Below are 19,446 nucleotides of genomic sequence, written 5' to 3'. Positions count from 1 at the left end.
ATTTCCACACATGCTTTAGTCACCAACCCCATTGTCATGCAAAACACCACTATGAGATGCAGCACAAATTGATAAAATAGATACTATATTACCCGAAACTTTATGCTCTTGTAATTTGGAATGTCAACCATTCGTAACAAAGCAGTGTTACCTTGAACATACTTGACATCGTTTACTCCAATATGGCATGATTCATGATATGCAAGTATTTCTTAAGGAGAAACTTGTATTACACATGGGATTCTACTTCTGAACGCAAAGTGAAGAACATTTTTATGTATTTCATGTCTGAAGGAATATATTGCCTACCACCACTTTTGATCCCACTTTGTGATATAGAAACACGTGCTTCAAATGTACAATGTATTTCTCTCAACATGACATTAAATGTCATGTTTTCAGAAGGATAATCACCTCCCTTGGGTACTAAATTTGGTCTTTTTTGTCAACAGACATACATGTACAATGTGACAGCAAATGGATTTCGGGAGCAGTATTGCACATACATGTCAATTAACTACACTGAATGTGCTTTCATAATTGTAATTAAATAAGTTGACAATGTTTTCCTGCTACCATTTTCAGAAAACAAGAGAAAATGTAAAATTCTCAGCTTATGTGGAGAAAGGAATTACTCTGGTTCTTTGTGGGGCATCTAATGTGGCATTGCAATCTTCTGTCTGTCTAATAGTTCCCTGCTTCATATACTGTTTCAGTCAAAATGAGACATAGTAAGGTAGAGTAGCTCCATTGGCTATAATTAAAATGCTTAAATAATTTTTCTTCTTTTTTTCTGATTTCCACTGCACACATAATATACATACCATGTGCACAAAAAATCCCAAATTCTTATTCACCCAGCATTTCAATAAACTTTATTATTCATAGGATAATTCACAGTTTGTTGATAGTAGTATAAACAGCTCATGTAGAAATACTTTATTTACAGAAATTCTAAAATAATGATACCTTGTAAACCTAGTGCACATCAAAACTCAACGCTGCTAGTAATTGTTTGCTTTTTGATAATTTATTTCAATGCCCTCATTCTCCCCTTTCAAACAAATAATTTTATTTTTCAGAAAACTTAATATTTCAAGACTTATTTGAATTCGAAATTTAAAATGTACTCAGTGTAGACTCTCACTAATCCAGCCATTCCTGGCACATATGGGTGCCGGATTAGTGGAAGTGCAAGATTATTGAGAGTGTCTGAAATATATTATATTGTTTTATTTTGTTTCTTATTTATTTTGAAAACATGGGGGACACGGTGTACTGTACTTTATTAAACTGAAGGATACAGTTTTAAAACATAAAGGATATACTTTATTAAATCCAAAAATACATTAATTTTCAAAGAAAACTTAGTCCTTGAGTGTATACAGTACATAATTATACAGTCATATCACTCACTATGAAACATGTCCCTAATTTTTAACTGTCGCAATGGTGATACGCGACGGTGGCATGCTTTATCACACAACTGCTTTAAAAGCTCTACATCAGTACTGCACGTATCTGGTTGTTGCATAATGTACTCCAGGAAGAACTCGGCAGCTTCAGCACCAGTAGTCTGAGAAATCTTCATGCTCTCTCCTCCTGTGTCCTCTTCTTCATCACTTTCATCATTACTTTCTTGCACACTTTTGATTATTCCTTCGTCTGTTAAAGTGTGGTCCATATCACAGTTTTCCTCTGTACATGGTGGCAGCCAGTCAAGGAATATTTTAGGGAATTGGTTTAAAAAATTTATTTCAAAGACCCGATCAAATCTTTACAAGTTTACTCCTAGAGCAACTTATGCTGTGCCTACATGACACAAGTTGCCTGTCTTTCAAAACTGAGGCAGTTCTGTTCAGTTAAAGCTGCTGACAAGAGGTGCCCTGAGACCTCTGCCGAAACTACTAGCGAATTCACGCCATCGGTTTTAGCCAGTAGCGTGCACGGGATACAGGTCACATATGTGGATGCTGGAGTGTTCTGCAGTGTGGAACACAGTTGCCTCTCTCTCTTGTAATCCAGACCTCGTGCAGAACAGACGTCTTTTTGGAAGGCAGAGCCTCTGGCTCTGCTTTTCATGATCGGCCTCCAACATAAGTCAACATGAACTGCTTCCCCTTCCATTGCCCATTTCAATTAATTGTTCGACCTCCTAGACTGGCCTAAACCTGGTAACTTCTGACCCTAGGTGCACCCCTTGTATGCCATACACTGAAATATATTCTCTTTATTGTACCTAATTTCCAGTTCTGTCATTTAATGGCAGCCCTGGATGCCCACTCTCAAGTCCTGACCGCTCAGCCTCCTGCACACCTTTGTCACAAGGCATATGTAACAACCTTCTTCCCCCTTCCATGACCATATACAGTACAACTCATTCAGCCACTTAGTAACATCTTCATCATCAATTTCTTCTCCTCATGGAAGGTTGTGGAACATGTCAGTGTACGAAGTAATTGACAATTCCAAATTGACTGGCTCATCGTTGTCACTCACTACTGGGTTCAACTCGGCATCAATGGATGGCCACAATTTACTCCAGCTCTTCATTATGGTAGCATTCTCCACTTCATCCCATGCTTCGGCTGCTTGGAAAACAACATAACATATGTTAATTGCTTCCCATGCCTTCAGCATAGTCTCGATAGAGTCACTTTCATTCAGCAAGGAGACGATAATGACGTTTAATTGATCCCAAAATTCCCTGGTCCATGGGCAAAATTAGGGCTGTCACATTGGGTGGGAGCAAGAGTGCTGGTACATGTATACCATCAGACTTTAGAGAAACATCTGAAGGATGACTGGGAGCATTGTCAATTATAAGGATAGCTTTCTGTGGAAGCTTTTCCTTCTTTAGCTCTTTTCTCACTGCTGGTACAAATGTTTCATGGAACCACTGAGAGAAAATTTGTCTGTCCATCCATGCTTTCTTCTGAGTGCAATCCTGCACTGGTAGAGTATTTATGTCAGTGTGTTGAAAACAACATGGATGTTGAAATTTTCCAATCATCACAAGCAGTAGTCTATGACTCCCATTTGGATTACAACACACGCTGTTTCTGTTGCTTGTAATCACAAGCTTCCTTCTTGTTCTTGGCAGCTAATATTTTTGAAGGAAACATCTTGTAAAAGAGTCCTGTTTCATCAGCATTATACAAGGCATCAGCAGTTAAATCTTGTTCCTCTGTTATCTTCTGTATCTTGGTTATCATAAGCTGAGTGACTGTCAGATGCCGAATGCTGTGTTGTTTTCTCCAGTTTGAGAGCCAACCTTTGCTCGCTGCAAACAAGTTACTACTGGCAAGTCATTTGTTACATGCAGCTGCTTTTTCCTTTATAATCAGGCCACTGACTGGAATCCCTTTTCTGCAGTGTTGTATGAACCATCTATAAACAGCTAGCTACGTCCAGTTCTTCATTCTCACTCTTTTGCATAATCTTCCATTTTCCCAAGTCACTATCCATTTGCATTGAGTACTGTCGAATAACGTCTTTCTTTTTGACATCATAAATAGTTGTTCATCCAACACTGAACTCAGCAGCAATGGCTTCCTGTGAAGAACCTCAATTTAACTTATGTAAAATTTCGAGTTTCTGCTTGAGGTCTAGTGTAACGTGTTTTGTTTTAGAAGACATAATTCCAAACTGTAAGGAAAGCTACAATTTCAAATACAGAATATAAAGCATTGTTTAACTAAGCATTGTTGTGCACAATAATTCATTGTGCACATGTTTTTGGATGTGCACTGGATTACTGACAGGTCGGACTAGTAAGGGCCAGATTAGTGAGAGTCTAGTGTAATTCTTTCCAAAATCCAGTATTACAGTTTTGCAGCCTCAATTTTTCTGCTTCCAAAAGATGCAACATTCCTAAAATAACATGTCAGTTAACAAAATATGCCAGAAAGAAAATATAACTTTCAGTAAATTCTTGACAGGGTTTGAAAATCCCAATGTACCTAAAAACTTCTCTCTCGTGAAACAGTACCTATTATTCTGCCATTTTGCAGTCATACAGCTTTTGGTTAAACAAATTTAGTTCATTAACAATTGCATCTTTGTACATTTTAATTTTCCTACCTTTTACATTAATATCCAAAATTTAATAGCTTTCCAGGATCTCCTCCCAAAACCCTGAATCGATTTCAACCAAATTTGTCAGAGAAACAACAGGTCTTACAGTTATAAGCAATATGGGGTTTATAACCTCCTATCTCCAACAGGTGTAGAGATATGACAAATAATTCAGCCACTGGCATACAGGCTGCCCCTCACAACAGGCTTGTTGTGTGGGAACAGTATCGGCCTGCCAACCTGCTTCACAGGGCAGCCTGCATCTGGGGAAGAAACAATTTTGCAGGCCCCAACATGTAGCCTAACCTGCCTGACAGGTATGTTGTGGGATTAGTCTGGCCTGTGTTACTGAACTGTGTTGCAGGGGCCTATGAGCATGGCTAGGGACAAGGTGAGAAGTATACAGGAGAGGATGGACAGATTGAGGTGGAGGAGGAAATGTACAAAGGGATATGCATAAGAGGGAGATGGAAGATGTAGAGGGGTGGTGGTCATGTGAAAAAGGGAGAGGGGGAGTTGGAAATGGAAAGAGAGAGGGGATGGAGGAAATAGACAAAGAGAGAGGGGATGGAGGAAATGGACAAAGAGAGGGGGGAGAGACTGAGAGTATGGGGAAGAGGAGACAGACAGAAGTGGGAGGAGGAGGTGGACAGAGAAAGCGAGGAAGAAGTGGACACAAAGAGGGGAAGGAGTACATTTGAACTATATATGTGTCGAACACATTTGCAGATAAAGCCACAGGGAAAAGGCTAGTATTTTAATGTCTGTACGTCTATAAACAGGCGTCAAGCACAAAGTTGCAGTCAGTCACAGCCCAGCAACAAAATTCTGATCTCCTACGTCAGTTCTGAGTCAGTAACTTGTTTCAATGCAGCACATTGTGTGGTGTCAGCAGTGCCTTCATCAACTGGAAACAGTGCATCGTGCTTCACTCATATCTCTGTAGAATAATCATTCAAATAAGCCACAGCAAGCTGCTGTTATAGAGCTCTAACTATATGCTGTCACGTAGCACTACATATGTCTCCAATCGCCACACTAAGAGCTCAGCCTTAGATTACATTCAGGTTATTGCCAGTCCACTCTCACACCAAGCATAAAGATGGCAGTGACACGAGATCTTACAAACCTAACATGACGTCGGTGAAAACTTTACAAACCTAGAACAATGCTATTGCTCTAGTGAATATTGATAACTACCACTAGTGGAAAAATGAGAGAGGGGGGAGAGGGGGGGGGGGGAGGGAGAGGGAGGGAGGGAGGGAGGGAGGGAGGGAGAGAGAGAGAGAGAGAGAGAGAGAGAGAGAGAGAGAGAAACTACATTATGCATAGTTATGTATGCTTTATACTGAATACACTGTAGATAAGTACATTTATGCTTTAATCATTCAACAGTGTTTGATGTATACTACAGTGTTCATCTATTTCATTACACTGATGGACACTACATATGTTACGTTAAGCACTACCAAGTCAGTCAGTGTTTTGGTTTCATCATGTCCAACAGACAGATGGTGTTCGACAATAATCATTACACAAACATCTATGTTAATCTGTCTTTGTCACTTATGAACAATACGAAACCAAATACAGAATGTGAAGCTTACTGATCTGTGTTGTAAAACCTATAATATTACCTTACAAATATTACATCACAAATTAAAAAATATTACACCCAAAATGTTTACAAAGAATAAACACGAAGTGAACATTAATCTCATCTGAGTGTGACACTGATTTTACAACTGTCTGAAGTTCTTGATATAGATCAAAAAGAAGTAAAGTGAGGAAGAACTCCCTTGAAACTTCATAGGCATCAAACAAGACAGGAAGACTTCAAATGGCATAAGGTTTGTAACAAGAAATAAGTAAGTGATTCCCATCATACACAGAACAATCAAAAGTTTTTGCCTAATTGCAATGTGGTGTATAAAGCAAACAACAGGAAGTTACACATATGCATAAAGTTCTACACTCCAAGACCAGAGTTCTCCATGCAGGTAGTATAGAGACCACATGAGTTTTCAGAGAGGTAGAAGGTCAAAGGTAAGCACCATGCCAGATTCAGTTTAGAGACCACAGAATGAGAAATGAAGATGCATTACAGAGGAAGAGAAATGAATAATTTCACTAAGAATTGGAAGGAAACTCCCAATTTTCTGAAGGTAGATTTTCATTATTTATTCAATAACTTTTCACTATCCTTCACCTTTACTTCTTATTGTGTCCCTTCTATCATGTTTGAGCTGAAGCTGACATAGTATCTACCTTTGATCTCCTATTCTCTCTGTAGCTGTTCCCTTAATGTTTGCCTGTGTCCTCACAATAGGTATTTTCCTCTCAACCTCTTCCTCACTTAAGGAAGATGTAAAACATTCCAAAAGCTTTGAATATTTTTTTCTGCTTTTAAGTGTTTTTATTGGCAGTACTAAAATTTTGCTCCTAAAATAAGCACTGGCCAGCCCCTCTATCTTCTTGTAAAATAAATGTTCCCACATTTTGCAATGATATATGATTCACCCAGTGATGTATTCATCTAATGAGAACCATTAATTTATTATTTTATCCTTTGTTATAACACATTACTTGCTTTTGCAGTGTCTTTTTATGAAAAATGAATTTTTTTCACTCTCTATTTATCTCCTCAGAGGAATGGCCACACACTTCATTTACATATTTGTAAAAGACCTATAACATGCCTCCAACATCTAAGATAAGCTGTCTGAAAAATAATGGTTTATTGAATACCTCCATGAAACTGTTAAACAATTTTATATGAAAGGTGATAGCACAGTGAAGATTGTGACTGAAGTTTCCTCAGAATTTTTGTTCTCAAAGGCACTGCAAAGAAGCTGCCTAATGCCATTAACTCTCTTCAAGATATACTTAGGTCATGCCTTAAGTTTAGTAGAGGGTAATTTAGTTATATGGGAATGACCATGATAATTGTGAAGATAGTGAAAATAAAAGTTGTGCATTTCAGAAGGAGGCTTACCACGTGTCCAGCATTAGCTCAGACACTTTAGGCTTTTTAGTGCTGCCTGAAATTGCAGGCCGGCCGCGGTGGTCTCGCGGTTCTAGGCGCGCAGTCCGGAACCGCGCGACTGCTACGGTCGCAGGTTCGAATCCTGCCTCGGGCATGGATGTGTGTGATGTCCTTAGGTTAGTTAGGTTTAACTAGTTCTAAGTTCTAGGGGACTGATAACCTAAGATGTTAAGTCCCATAGTGCTCAGAGCCATTTGAACCATTTTTTTGAAATTGCAGATTTCTCCAGGATTGCAAAAATGTCTGGCATTTGAGAACTTTGAGTGGCAAGGACTTTTTTTTAAATTTTAGACTTGCTTGTTTGACATCACATTTTTAAAACTTCTTTTACAGCTGTGCCTCTCTCAGCTAACCCAGGAGTAAGCACTGATATGAATGGGGAGGTGTTGCTATCAGGTCCACCACAGCTTTTCATGTAGTCATTTAGCATGACAACAGGTGCAATGTGCTTATGTTGTTACCATGTGTAAAGTAACTCATTTAAATGATTTTGATCATTTTATCTCAATTCATTTTTCACCTCCCGTTTAGCAATAGAAAATGTGTGTTTAATGTTTTATGCTATCTCCTACCAAAGAATTTCTATGCACTCTAAAAGAAAATACTGATGCTCAGAAACAAACAATGGAAACTCAAGGTAGGAAGATATGTCATGTTGTTGACAGGCACAATTAAAAAAGTTCACATATATCTTTCAGAGAGACACACCATTGTGTGTTTGTGTGTGTGTGTGTGTGTGTGTGTGTGTGTGTGTGTTTTACTGAGGAAAGCTGTGGCTGAAAGCTATATGTGAGTGTCTCTTAATTGTGTCTGTTTCCAACTTGACCTGTCTTCTTGATCCTAAGTAGCAATCTGTCTTTTCCTATATCGCTGACGTTCAGGAACAAACTTTATTCTCAAGTGTACACAATTTTCATAATCCTAGTACCCAGTACTCATGAGTTTTCTTAAAGTTAGAAAGTGTCAGTAAATAAATTTATGAACTGAAATTATCTGATCTGATTCAGAAGAAAGCGTAAAGGTTGTTAACAAAATTATAAAAGATTCCATAAATATTGATGACCTACTTAATGAATGCACATTGTTGAACAAGGTAACTATAAAGCAAATGGTAGACTGTGGTTCAAGTTCTGAAAATGAAATCAATTCTGAAAATTGGAAATCAATTTTTACGGTGTTTCAAAAGACTGGTATTTCATGTTGCAATATTTCTAAAATTGTTCAGTTTGTGACATCTTTGCCTGATATATCTTTTCTAGTTTAGAGAGTTTTTTCAATTGTGAAGAACATTTGGGTACACTTTCAGTATCTATTGTTAATCATCTGCTAAATTTTAAAATTAATCAAGAACTTTCTAATTGTGACTTTAATGATGTAATTAAAACAGACAAATCATTTCTGAAAAAGTTGTGTCTAGTGAAAAATGGAACTGAATAAATAAAGAGTAATGCTGCGGTAGACTATTAAGACTTTTAAGTACTTTCAAAAATACGGTAATATGTCCTGGGTAGGACCCAGAAAAATATGGTAAGCCCATTCAAAAGCTGGAGAAGAGTAGGCCTATGATATATAAAGGCTTATAATTAATATACAGAAAACTGAATATCTCTATGTAAGACATAATGAGGGACAAATTTAATCTGAATGATGAACTCACCTTCAGAACAAGTATTGCACAGATAAATATGCAACAAATGTTGATTAAAGTGAGACACAGACTAATAATTCCCATGACAGACAGTTCTTTTGCTTTGCTGTCATCGTAATATATTGGTTCATATCCTGATGTGAAGTTGGGCTGCGATGGGTCTTCACCCTGGAGAACTAGCACTGTGTAGTTTTTATCATTCACCACAGTACATGCTAGAGCCCACATAATGCCCTAGAATGAAAAAAATAGATTTTATGTGTTGTCTAATAATTTAATGGAAGAGTACATAACAGGAAAAAAATACCTACACAATTTACAGCTGGTGGCAGCAAGGATGCAGAAATGGCAACACCAATCAGTGGTCCAGCACTGCCTTGAAGTAATGCTAAGGCAACGCCAGTCCCTGAAGGTAAAGCCCACATTACACCAACCCAAAGAGAACGATAGTTCCCTCTGAAAAAAATTCCATGGATTTCAAAAGCCAAAGACATTAAAAATCGTGTTCAAAAGCCAGCATGAATGTACAACATTGGTTTATATTTGCAACCATATAAAAACAAAACCTGAATTATTATATATTGACAGCAACTGTCCCTCAGCAACAGAAGAACTGAAGAATCTGAACAGCATCACTATTTAAAAAAATCTAAATGAAGATTTAGCTTCTAATAACATACCTTTTTTGATTGAGACCCAAAGAAAAGAGAAGCTGAGAGGGTAAATTTAGTAAACTTGGCAAGGAAAGGTTAATTATGCAGAATTCATAGCAAAACTATAAATATTTGGTGTACTTAGCTTCCTGGGAACTGAAAAGGAATTTTTGCATTGGTCTTCCAAAATTTCCCCCGTTAATGAAATATTGGAGTCCCAAATATTTCAGCATATAAGAAGAGCTCATTATTTATTTTTTAGTAAAATATTTATTGCTCAGTTTTTCTCTATTTGCTTACCAAATTATTAGATACAACATGGGCAAAGATATCTTTGGCGCATAGCACAAAAATATTGTACTACTTTGAAAATAATGCAGTAATGCTGGAGTTAAGAAAAATCCCTGTAAGAAAAAAGGGCTAAAAATTGACTTGGATTCAAAGGACACAAAGTCAGAATATGCAGAGATTGTTTAGCATTTGTGAATGACCTTGCAGTCCTATCACACTCAGCTAAGGTAACTGAACAAAAGATTAAATAAAATAATGCAATAATGCTGGAGTTAAGAAAAATCCCTGTAAGAAAAAAGGGCTAAAAATTGACTTGGATTCAAAGGACACAAAGTCAGAATATGCAGAGATTGTTTAGCATTTGTGAATGACCTTGCAGTCCTATCACACTCAGCTAAGGTAACTGAACAAAAGATTAAATAACTATCTTGACAAGGGGGTAAAACATGATTCAAAACTTCAGTTGGAATGAGTGAACTACAAGTGCAGGCATACATGGCCAATACTGAGAATAGTCTAACAACAAATAAAACACTGCATGTGACATTAATAGTGTCAAAACCTTCAAATCCCAGAACAGTGGCTGTACATTAATCCCAAGAAATAATGTATGATTAAGTGAGTAAGTATAACTAAATCACTCTCTTTAAAAATGCTCACTAAATATAATTAGAATGCATTATGCAGTGGAGCCAAGATAAGAGACAACATGATGACATCTCTTGCCTATGTGGAACTTTGCTTATGAAATACATGTTAACCAGCAAGTCTCACTGGGACCTCATCCTTCTATTCTAGAGCAGTCTCCTAAGGGTTTCTCCTGTGACTCTGTTTCTGTTTTGATTACATAAGAATTTTTAAAATCAAGATACAAGATTTTGAAGAGAAGACTTAAGAAGCTCAAATATAGAGCTGGGAAAAGATTTTGGGATCTTTAGACAAAAAACAAAGAGTATTAAAGTTCAGGAAGATTTATAAAGTTCTTAGCAAGTTGGGAAAGGCAACAAAAATCATAATAAAAAGTCTTTTGGCCATAGAGTCTGACAATCACAGTCCTGAAACAAGTTCTGATAATAAAAAAAGTGGATGATGATTTTAATTTGAGTTGCATGATGGAATGGGATGAATCGAAAAGAGATATATATTATTCAGAAATAAGAGGTCAACGACAACTGCTGTCTATGAGTGCATCAATTCCATCCTAAACCTGATGGACAAAAAACAGGAAACAATAGGAGTCTTTATTGACGTGTCAAAAGCTTTTGACATGGTGGACCATAAAATTCTGCTATCAAAGCTAGAAAGATATGGTATTCGAGGTCTGTCCAACAAGTGGATCAGTTCCTTCCTGACAAATCGTATGCAGGCAGTGTGCGTCAAGCACACAAATATTGAACTAAAAACTGTATCTAATCACTTATCTGACTATAAACAAATAAAATGTGGTGTACCCCAAGGATCCGTATTGGGACCCCTTCTGTTTCTTCTGTACATAAATGATCTAAGCTTAAATATTGATGCACACAAATCAATCATATTTGCAGATGACACCAAGATTCTACTAAAAGGAGACAACGATGAACAGTTACAGCAGACAGTAAACACGGTCACGAAACAACTTAGCAGCTGGGCACAGAGTAATCAGCTTGTAATAAACAGTAAGAAAACCATTGCTCTAAAATTCCACAATGTTCCTAACAAGGACATGTTTATCCCATCAGTCTCTATCAATGACGAACCAGTTGGTAACAGTACTGAAATCAAATTCTTAGGACTTTGGCTGCAGAGTAACACCAGATGGAATAAGCATATTGAATGTCTCAATGCAGAACTGAGCAAAACATGTTATCTTCTTTGTTCATTAAAATCATGCTGTAGTGAGAAAACAGTATTGAATGCATATCATGCGTACTTTCATTCTCGTCTTAGATATGGGGTCACCTTCTGGGGAAACTCTAAAATAGCTAATAGCACTTTTAAACTACAAAAAAGGGCCATTAGAATCTTGTTTGGGTGCAAGCCTAGAGACTCTTGTAAACCCCTGTTTAAGAAATCTGGTATTCCCCCATTACCGTGTGTATACATTATGGAAACCCTTTTGTTCTTTAAATTAAATGTAATAGGCAAGGACCAGAGGCTACAAAAAAACTGTGATATATATGAGCACTTTACCAGACAAAACAGGAACTTACATATGACTCAAATCAGCACAGCACTGTGCCAAAAAGGTACTTTTCACATGGGAGTTAAGCTTTATAACAAACTTCCTGAAAACATAAAAGCTATCACTGAGGTCAATACATTTGGAAAATCTCTAAAGTCATATTTACAGCATCACTGCTTTTATTCCATTGAAGAATATTTAAATTTATGAAATGTGTTATATAAATACTTGTGTGTAAAGTGTATTATTGTAAGCTTAAATATGTATGCCTTGAAATTACTTTCAGCCTGTATATTTATAACTTGACTTGTCCAATGTCTTATGCATAAGCTGCTATGTAGACAACAGGATCAATAAAATACAATGTACAATGTACAATGTACAACAGAAAATCAAGAACTGCAAATCATCACAAAGTTAAGTCGGCTGACCATGGTAACAAAAAAGAAACGGCTCACATCAAGAAAACAAAGGACACTTATGCAAGGACACTTAAACATGGTTAGAAGTGAGACCAAATGTAGTGAGTGAAACAACAATAACTCACATAAACCATGTAGACAACTGTTTAAATAGATTGATGTGTTTAATATCTCCCATTATGATGGAAACAGAATTATTTTTCCTTCGCTCATTCATTTTACCTTAATTCATATATATTCCTGTTACAAGTATGAAACAGTCAACTACTCAGTAACCTTGCCAGATGTGCAAATTAATCACACAAACATACTGATACTTGTAACATCGCCAATAAGCAGCTCACATGAGTGTTCAGAGTGGGCCAAATAAAAGGCTATTTAGCCTCAATTTGCTACTATACAACCACCTTCGTAAGCAGACTTGTAGTGCTGATTGTTTATCATGTGTTTGGTGCAAGGGATCCTGAACTTGTGATTTCCACCATTTCTTGCCTATGTGGGACTTTGCTTATGAAATACATGTTAATCAGCTAGTCACACTCGGACGTCATCCTTCTACTCTAGAGCAGTCTCCTAAAGGTTTCTCTTGTGACTCTGACGAATATCCCTCCAAGAACTGTTTCTGCTTTGATTCATGGACATTCACATGTTAGAGAAGTTGTTTAAGTTAATAAACATTGTGGCCCAAAGTGAGGGTTAAAACACTGGTGATGAGGAAGTCCTCATACAAATCTAAAGACAGTCTGGCCCCTCCCTGGCTGAAATGTTGTGAATAACATGACATTTCACATATGACCGGGAAATCTGGGAATTTATTTTCCTTGTTTGTATATACACCCTGTATAAATATAGCAGGATGCCTTTTGACATGGCTAGTGCCCACACAATTTTCCTGAGTTTTCTTGAATAGACTACTGCCAGCATTCCATACTGTGTCAATAACCTTGGTGAAATTCTTATCATTGGTCATACCATGGATGCTGTGCAATTTCTGCTTGGTTTTTGCAACCTTTACACAGATATTATTTACGTGTAACTTGTAAAAACATGCCTTCTTTCAGCCTTTAATCACTTATAAAGGTTGTACCCTCAATGAAAAATGCTTTCAGCCCACCACAGAATATGTCGAAGGTATTCAGAATATGCCTGTGCCTATATCCATTAAGAATCTCCAAGTATTCCCAGGAAAAGTGAATGACTATGTGTAATTTATTCCCCAGGCAACCTCCATATCATGTCCATTCATAAAAATTGTACCTTTCCAATGGTCTGAAGAGTGCAATCATGCTTTTCAGAAGTTGAACCCTTCCAATCAGCCTTCCAGTCTTGTGCCTTACAAGTCCCATTTGCCATTAGTGTTGACCCTAGGTGCATCTCCACACAGATTAAGGGAGGTTCTGATTCATAAATTAGAGAATGGAATGGAAAGGCCAATTGTATTTATGTCAAAGGTACTTACTCAAGCTCAGATGCTTTACTCTCAGAACAAAATGGAAGCACTGGCCATCATTTTTGGTGTCCATATATTTTGAAGATTTCGTATTATAACAGGTATTACTTTATCACCAACCATAAGCTGCTCATGTCATTTTTTGTAACCAAGGGTCACATTGTTAGAGCACACAACACATAGTCTTTGTTGTTGGGTTTTCTGTTTTGCAAATTTCGAATATTCTATTTATTGTCACAATTCACTTAGCATTCTAATGAGGACATGCTATTTCACATGGTGGTAGGTGTAGATCCTGAATTTGACTGCCCAGAAACAGTCTCTTTCATATCAGATACTCAACTAGATGAATCATGCTACAATATCTCAGTTTAACCCACTTCTTCAACAGATCCTGTAATAAGTCGACTCAGGTTAGCCTTCCAAGACCTCTAGAGTTGACTCATCTGGCCTTAAGTGACTTTTGGATTGGTGGCACCAAATTCAGCTCCAGTAATATGTGGTGCTCCTTGCAGAAAATGACAAACTGTGCCAGGTGGTGGCATTGCCCTCTCTACAATATCGGGTGCTTCCACGTATGTATCAGTTTGACTGAGGGATTTGCATGATAAAGCAACTAACACAATGATATGTCTAATGGCCCTGTATGGACGCAATGTTACACAGGTGATGTTTGTCAGGCACACCGACTGACACTACCACAGTGTTCTGGCCATAACCACACTGACACAGCCCTGGAACCAGGTTCATGCCAATTTCATGGGCTCTTTGCTGGGAGACATATGTTTAATTGTCATGGACTTTTTTTTCCCACTTCCTGTATGACTTCAGCTGATAACAATGGAATGGAGATTGCACCCCACATGCTGGTGATTGACAATAATCCCTAATTCATGGAAGATGATTTCCAAAGGTCGCCATCTTACCACAGCCCCTTTCTATCCAGCCTCAAATTGGCTCACAGTATGAACTGTTCACACCTGCAAAAGCAGGAAGCTTTAGGATATACAAAATTGGCTTCAGTGCTAAACACCTTGTTACTTTCTTACAGATCCATGAACTTCAGTGGTCAAGATCCTGCATGGGCACCCTCACTTCTGAATTTCCTGTGTACACCATCAGAACACGAAGAAGACACTGCCATGCCACTCCATGTGAGTGTCTTAGTGTAGGCACATACATTTGGGTACAGTCCAGGCCAGATCCTGAAACCCATGGCAAAACACATGTGCCAGATGGTACTGGTAGCTACATCACTTTGAGATGCTGTGGCAACTTCACAAGCAACACCAGCTGCAACAACCTGGGCTGTGGCTTCTTTCATCCGTAAATCCACCATCTTCACCACTGCAGTCACACCATAGTTTTCTCCACTTATAAATCTCAGAGGATGGCCACTTCGTTCTTCCTTCCTGCACGCTGTGAGATAAGCAATTGGAAGTTTATCTGGCCTTACCAACAGCTGAACCACTGGGTCTACCTCCACTTCCACATATCTCTGGGTTTATGAAAGAAGCTCCAGATCCAGAAGCAGTGTCACTGGCAGCCTCAGATGTCCCCTAGGAGCTTCTGTCATTACATCACCCATCTATTGCCCACTTCCAGTGTGTCCTCTCCTTCACTGAGCAGGTGATGGCACTACACACTGGTTCAAGGCTGGAGGCTCTTAATAACCCTCTACAAGTAGACTTGGCAGTGCTGATTTTTTTTTTCCATGTGTTTGTCACAAGATCCTGAACTTGTGATTCCACCACCTCTCGCCTATGTGGAACTTTGAAATATATATTAACTGGTTAATTTCTTGGGACCTTGTCCTCCTACTCTGGAGTGATCTTCCAATAGGTTCTATTGTGATTCTGAAAGATAATGCTCCAAGAACTGTTTCTGCTTGATTCATGGACTAATTTGTTATTTGCTTATTTCAGAAGCTGTTTATGTTAAATACTGCGTCACAAAGAAAGTGTTACAGTTAACCACATTTATATATTACTTGCAAGATATATCACACACTGTAAGTCATAAATAATACAACAACATCAAATCAAGTATTGACACATAGCGACACACTAACGGTATGTCAACATAAGCCAGGTATCGCCTTAAACTATTGTCAAGCCTATCACTGGCTACCACTTCAGAGCATGTAGTATTTAAGGGGACAAATTAGAACAGTTATGCAGACTGGTTATACACTGAAGAGCCAAGGAAACTGGCACACCTCCCTAATATCGTGCAGGGCCCATGCGAACACGCACAAGTGCCGCAACACAATGTGGCATGAACTCAACCAATGTCTGAAGTAGTGCTGGAGGGAATTGACACCATGAATCCTGCAGAGCTGTCCATAAATCCATAAGAGTACGAGGGAGTGGAAATCTCTTCTCAACAGCATGTTGCAAGGCATCCCAGATATGCTCAATGATGTTAATGTCTGGGAAGTTTGATAGCCAGTGGAAGTTTTTAAACTAAGAAGAGTGTTCCTGGAGCCACTCGGTAGTGGGGTGCTGCAGTGTTCTGCAGGAATTGCCCAAGTCTGTCTGAATGCGCAATGGACATGAATGGTTCAAATGGCTCTGAGTACTATGGGACTTAACTTCTGAGGTCATCAGTCCCCTAGAACTTAGAACTACTTAAACCTAACTAACCTAAGGACATCATACACATCCATGCCCGCAGCAGGATTTGAACCTGCGACCGTAGCAGTCGCGCGGTTCCAGACTGTAGCGCGTAGAACCGCTCGGCCACCCCGGCCAGCAGACATGAATGGATGAAGGTGATCAGACAGGATCCTTATGTACATGTCACCTGTCAGAGTCGTTTCTAGATGTATCACTCCAACTGCACATGCCTCCACCAGCTTGATCAGTCCCCTGCTGACATGCAGGGTCCATGAATTCATGAGGCTGTCTCCATATCAGTACATGTCCATCCACTTGACATGATACAATTTGAAACGGGACACATCTGAGCAGGCAGCATGATTCAAGTCATAAACAGTCCAATGTTGGTGGTGATGAGCCCAAGCAAGGCATAAATCTTGGTGTCATGCAGGCATCAAGAGTACATGAGTGGGCCCTCAGCTCAGAAAGCCCATATCAATGATTTTTCAATGAATGGTTCACATGCTGACTCTTGTTGATGGCCCAGCATTGAAATCTGCAGCAATTTTTGGAAGTGTCACACTTCTGTCACGTTGAACAATTCTCTTCAGTCTTTGTTAGTCCTGTTCTTGCAGGATCTTTTTCTGGCTGGAGTAATGTCCAAGATTTGATGTTTTACTGGATTCCTGATATTCATGGTACACTTGTGAAATGGTCATAAGGGAAAATCCTCACTTCATTGCTATCTCAGAGATGCTGTGTCCCATCACTCGTGTGCTGACTATAACATCACATTCAAACTCACTTAAATCTTGATAACCTACCATTGCAGCAGCAGTAACCGATCTAACAACTCTGCCAGACACTTGTTGTCTTACAAAGGTGTTGCTGACCACAGTGCCATATTCTACCTTTTTTGTATATCTCAGTATTTGAATATACACGCCTATACCAGTTTCTTTGGCACTTCAGTGTAGGTAAAGTGGAGACATGACTGGACCATAGCAGAGAGAATCAGGAGCATACGCTGGATCTTAGCTGGAAAGGGCAGTGAGAAAACCGTTTATCAGGTTTGCTTACATATATCACTGAAGATGGGAAGGAGTTAGATATTACACAGCACACACATTAATTGATATTGTCAATAAAATATACATTCAGTGGTTCTGTTAAGAAATATGCCAATGAAGCAGAAGAAAATAACCACCATTATGTCCTGTAAACCTCTCCTAAACTTTATTTTATAAGTAGCTAACCTTTTTATGGATTCTGGAAACTCATTAAAAATGTTTATTCCTGGCTAATGAATGACATTTTGGATCACTGTAAGTGATTTTAAGTCATTACCTTATTCACATTACTGATTCAGTGAACTGAGCTATTGGTTTGAAAGAGAGACTTAATATTCACAAGAAATTTCAGTAAGGAGTACATACAGGGTGAAGCAGTGAGGACAGGCCACATCAGATATATTCAGTGAGCGTAAATGTGTTACGATAGAGTTTTCACAAAGTTATAGCAGACAGTGTGCTGAATTTTCTGATGTATGTGTGGAAATTTTAACATTGTTGTTGTTGTGGTCTTCAGTCCTGGGACTGGTTTGATGCAGCCCTCCATGCTACTCTATCCTGTGCAAGCCTCTTCATCTCCCAGTACCTACTGCAACCTACATCCTTCTGAATCTGCTTAGTGTATTCATCTCTTGGTCTCCCTCTACGATTTTTACCCTCCACGGTGCCCTCCAATGCTAAATTTGTGATCCCTTGATGCCTCAAAACATGTCCTACCAACCGATCCCTTCTTCTAGTCAAGTTGTGCCACAAACTTCTCTTCTCCCCAATCCTATTCAATACCTCCTCATTAGTTACGTGATCTACCCACCTTATCTTCAGCATTCTTCTGTAGCACCACATTTCGAAAGCTTCTATTCTCTTCTTGTCCAAACTAGTTATCGTCCATGTTTCACTTCCATACATGGCTACACTCCATACAAATACTTTCAGAAACGACTTCCTGACACTTAAATCTATACTCGATGTTAACAAATTTCTCTTCTTGAGAAACGCTTTCCTTGCCATTGCCAGTCTACATTTTATGTCCTCTCTACTTCGACCATCATCGGTTATTTTACTCCCTAAATAGCAAAACTCCTTTACTACTTTAAGTGTCTCATTTCCTAATCTAATTCCCTCAGCATCACCCGACTTAATTTGACTACATTCCATTATCCTCATTTTTCTTTTGTTGATGTTCATCTTATATCCTCCTTTCAAGACACTGTCCATTCCGTTCAACTGCTCTTCCAAGTCCTTTGCTGTCTCTGACAGAATTACAATGTCATCGGCGAACCTCAAAGTTTTTACTTCTTCTCCATGAATTTTAATACCTACTCCGATTTTTTCTTTTGTTTCCTTTACTGCTTGCTCAATATACAGATTGAATAACATTGGGGAGAGGCTACAACCCTGTCTCACTCCTTTCCCAACCACTGCTTCCCTTTCATGCCCCTCGACTCTTATAACTGCCATCTGGTTTCTGTACAAATTGTAAATAGCCTTTCGCTCCCTGTATTTTACCCCTGCCACCTTCAGAATTTGAAAGAGAGTATTCCAGTTAACATTGTCAAAAGCTTTCTCTAAGTCTACAAATGCTAGAAACGTAGGTTTGCCTTTTCTTAATCTTTCTTCTAAGATAAGTCGCAAGGTCAGTATTGCCTCACGTGTTCCAACATTTCTACGGAATCCAAACTGATCTTCCCCGAGGTCGGCTTCTACCAGTTTTTCCATTCGTCTGTAAAGAATTCGCGTTAGTATTTTGCAGCTGTGACTTATTAAACTGATAGTTTGGTAATTTTCACATCTGTCAACACCTGCTTTCTTTGGGATTGGAATTATTATATTCTTCTTGAAGTCTGAGGGTATTTCGCCAGTCTCATACATCGCGCTCACCAGATGGTAGCTGCTGAATATGATAGAGTTTCTCTAATGAAACTAAACACCCATTTCTGTGGCATTAGAAATAGGACCTCAGTGTAGAGCTTGATCTAATAGTAACACAATAACAGCTACACAAATCACTGTCTCACCATCACAAGA

At 38.6% G+C, this 19,446-nt stretch overlaps 1 protein-coding gene across 1 annotated transcript in view; it reads right to left on the bottom strand.

The window, feature by feature from the left end:
- Positions 1 to 19,446, bottom strand: part of LOC124788538 — a 266,831-nt gene that overhangs the window by 65,383 nt on the left and 182,002 nt on the right. The window contains exons 8-9 of the mRNA XM_047255808.1: positions 9,083 to 9,227; positions 8,781 to 9,005 (exon numbers count right to left, since the gene is read on the bottom strand). Coding sequence (XP_047111764.1) covers positions 8,781 to 9,005; positions 9,083 to 9,227 — 370 coding nt within the window. The remainder of the gene's footprint in view (positions 1 to 8,780; positions 9,006 to 9,082; positions 9,228 to 19,446) is intronic.

Source organism: Schistocerca piceifrons, chromosome 3 (assembly GCF_021461385.2).
Source record: "Schistocerca piceifrons isolate TAMUIC-IGC-003096 chromosome 3, iqSchPice1.1, whole genome shotgun sequence".
NCBI classification, from domain to species: Eukaryota; Metazoa; Arthropoda; class Insecta; order Orthoptera; family Acrididae; genus Schistocerca; species Schistocerca piceifrons.
This window is presented reverse-complemented; position numbering and strand designations above follow the sequence as displayed.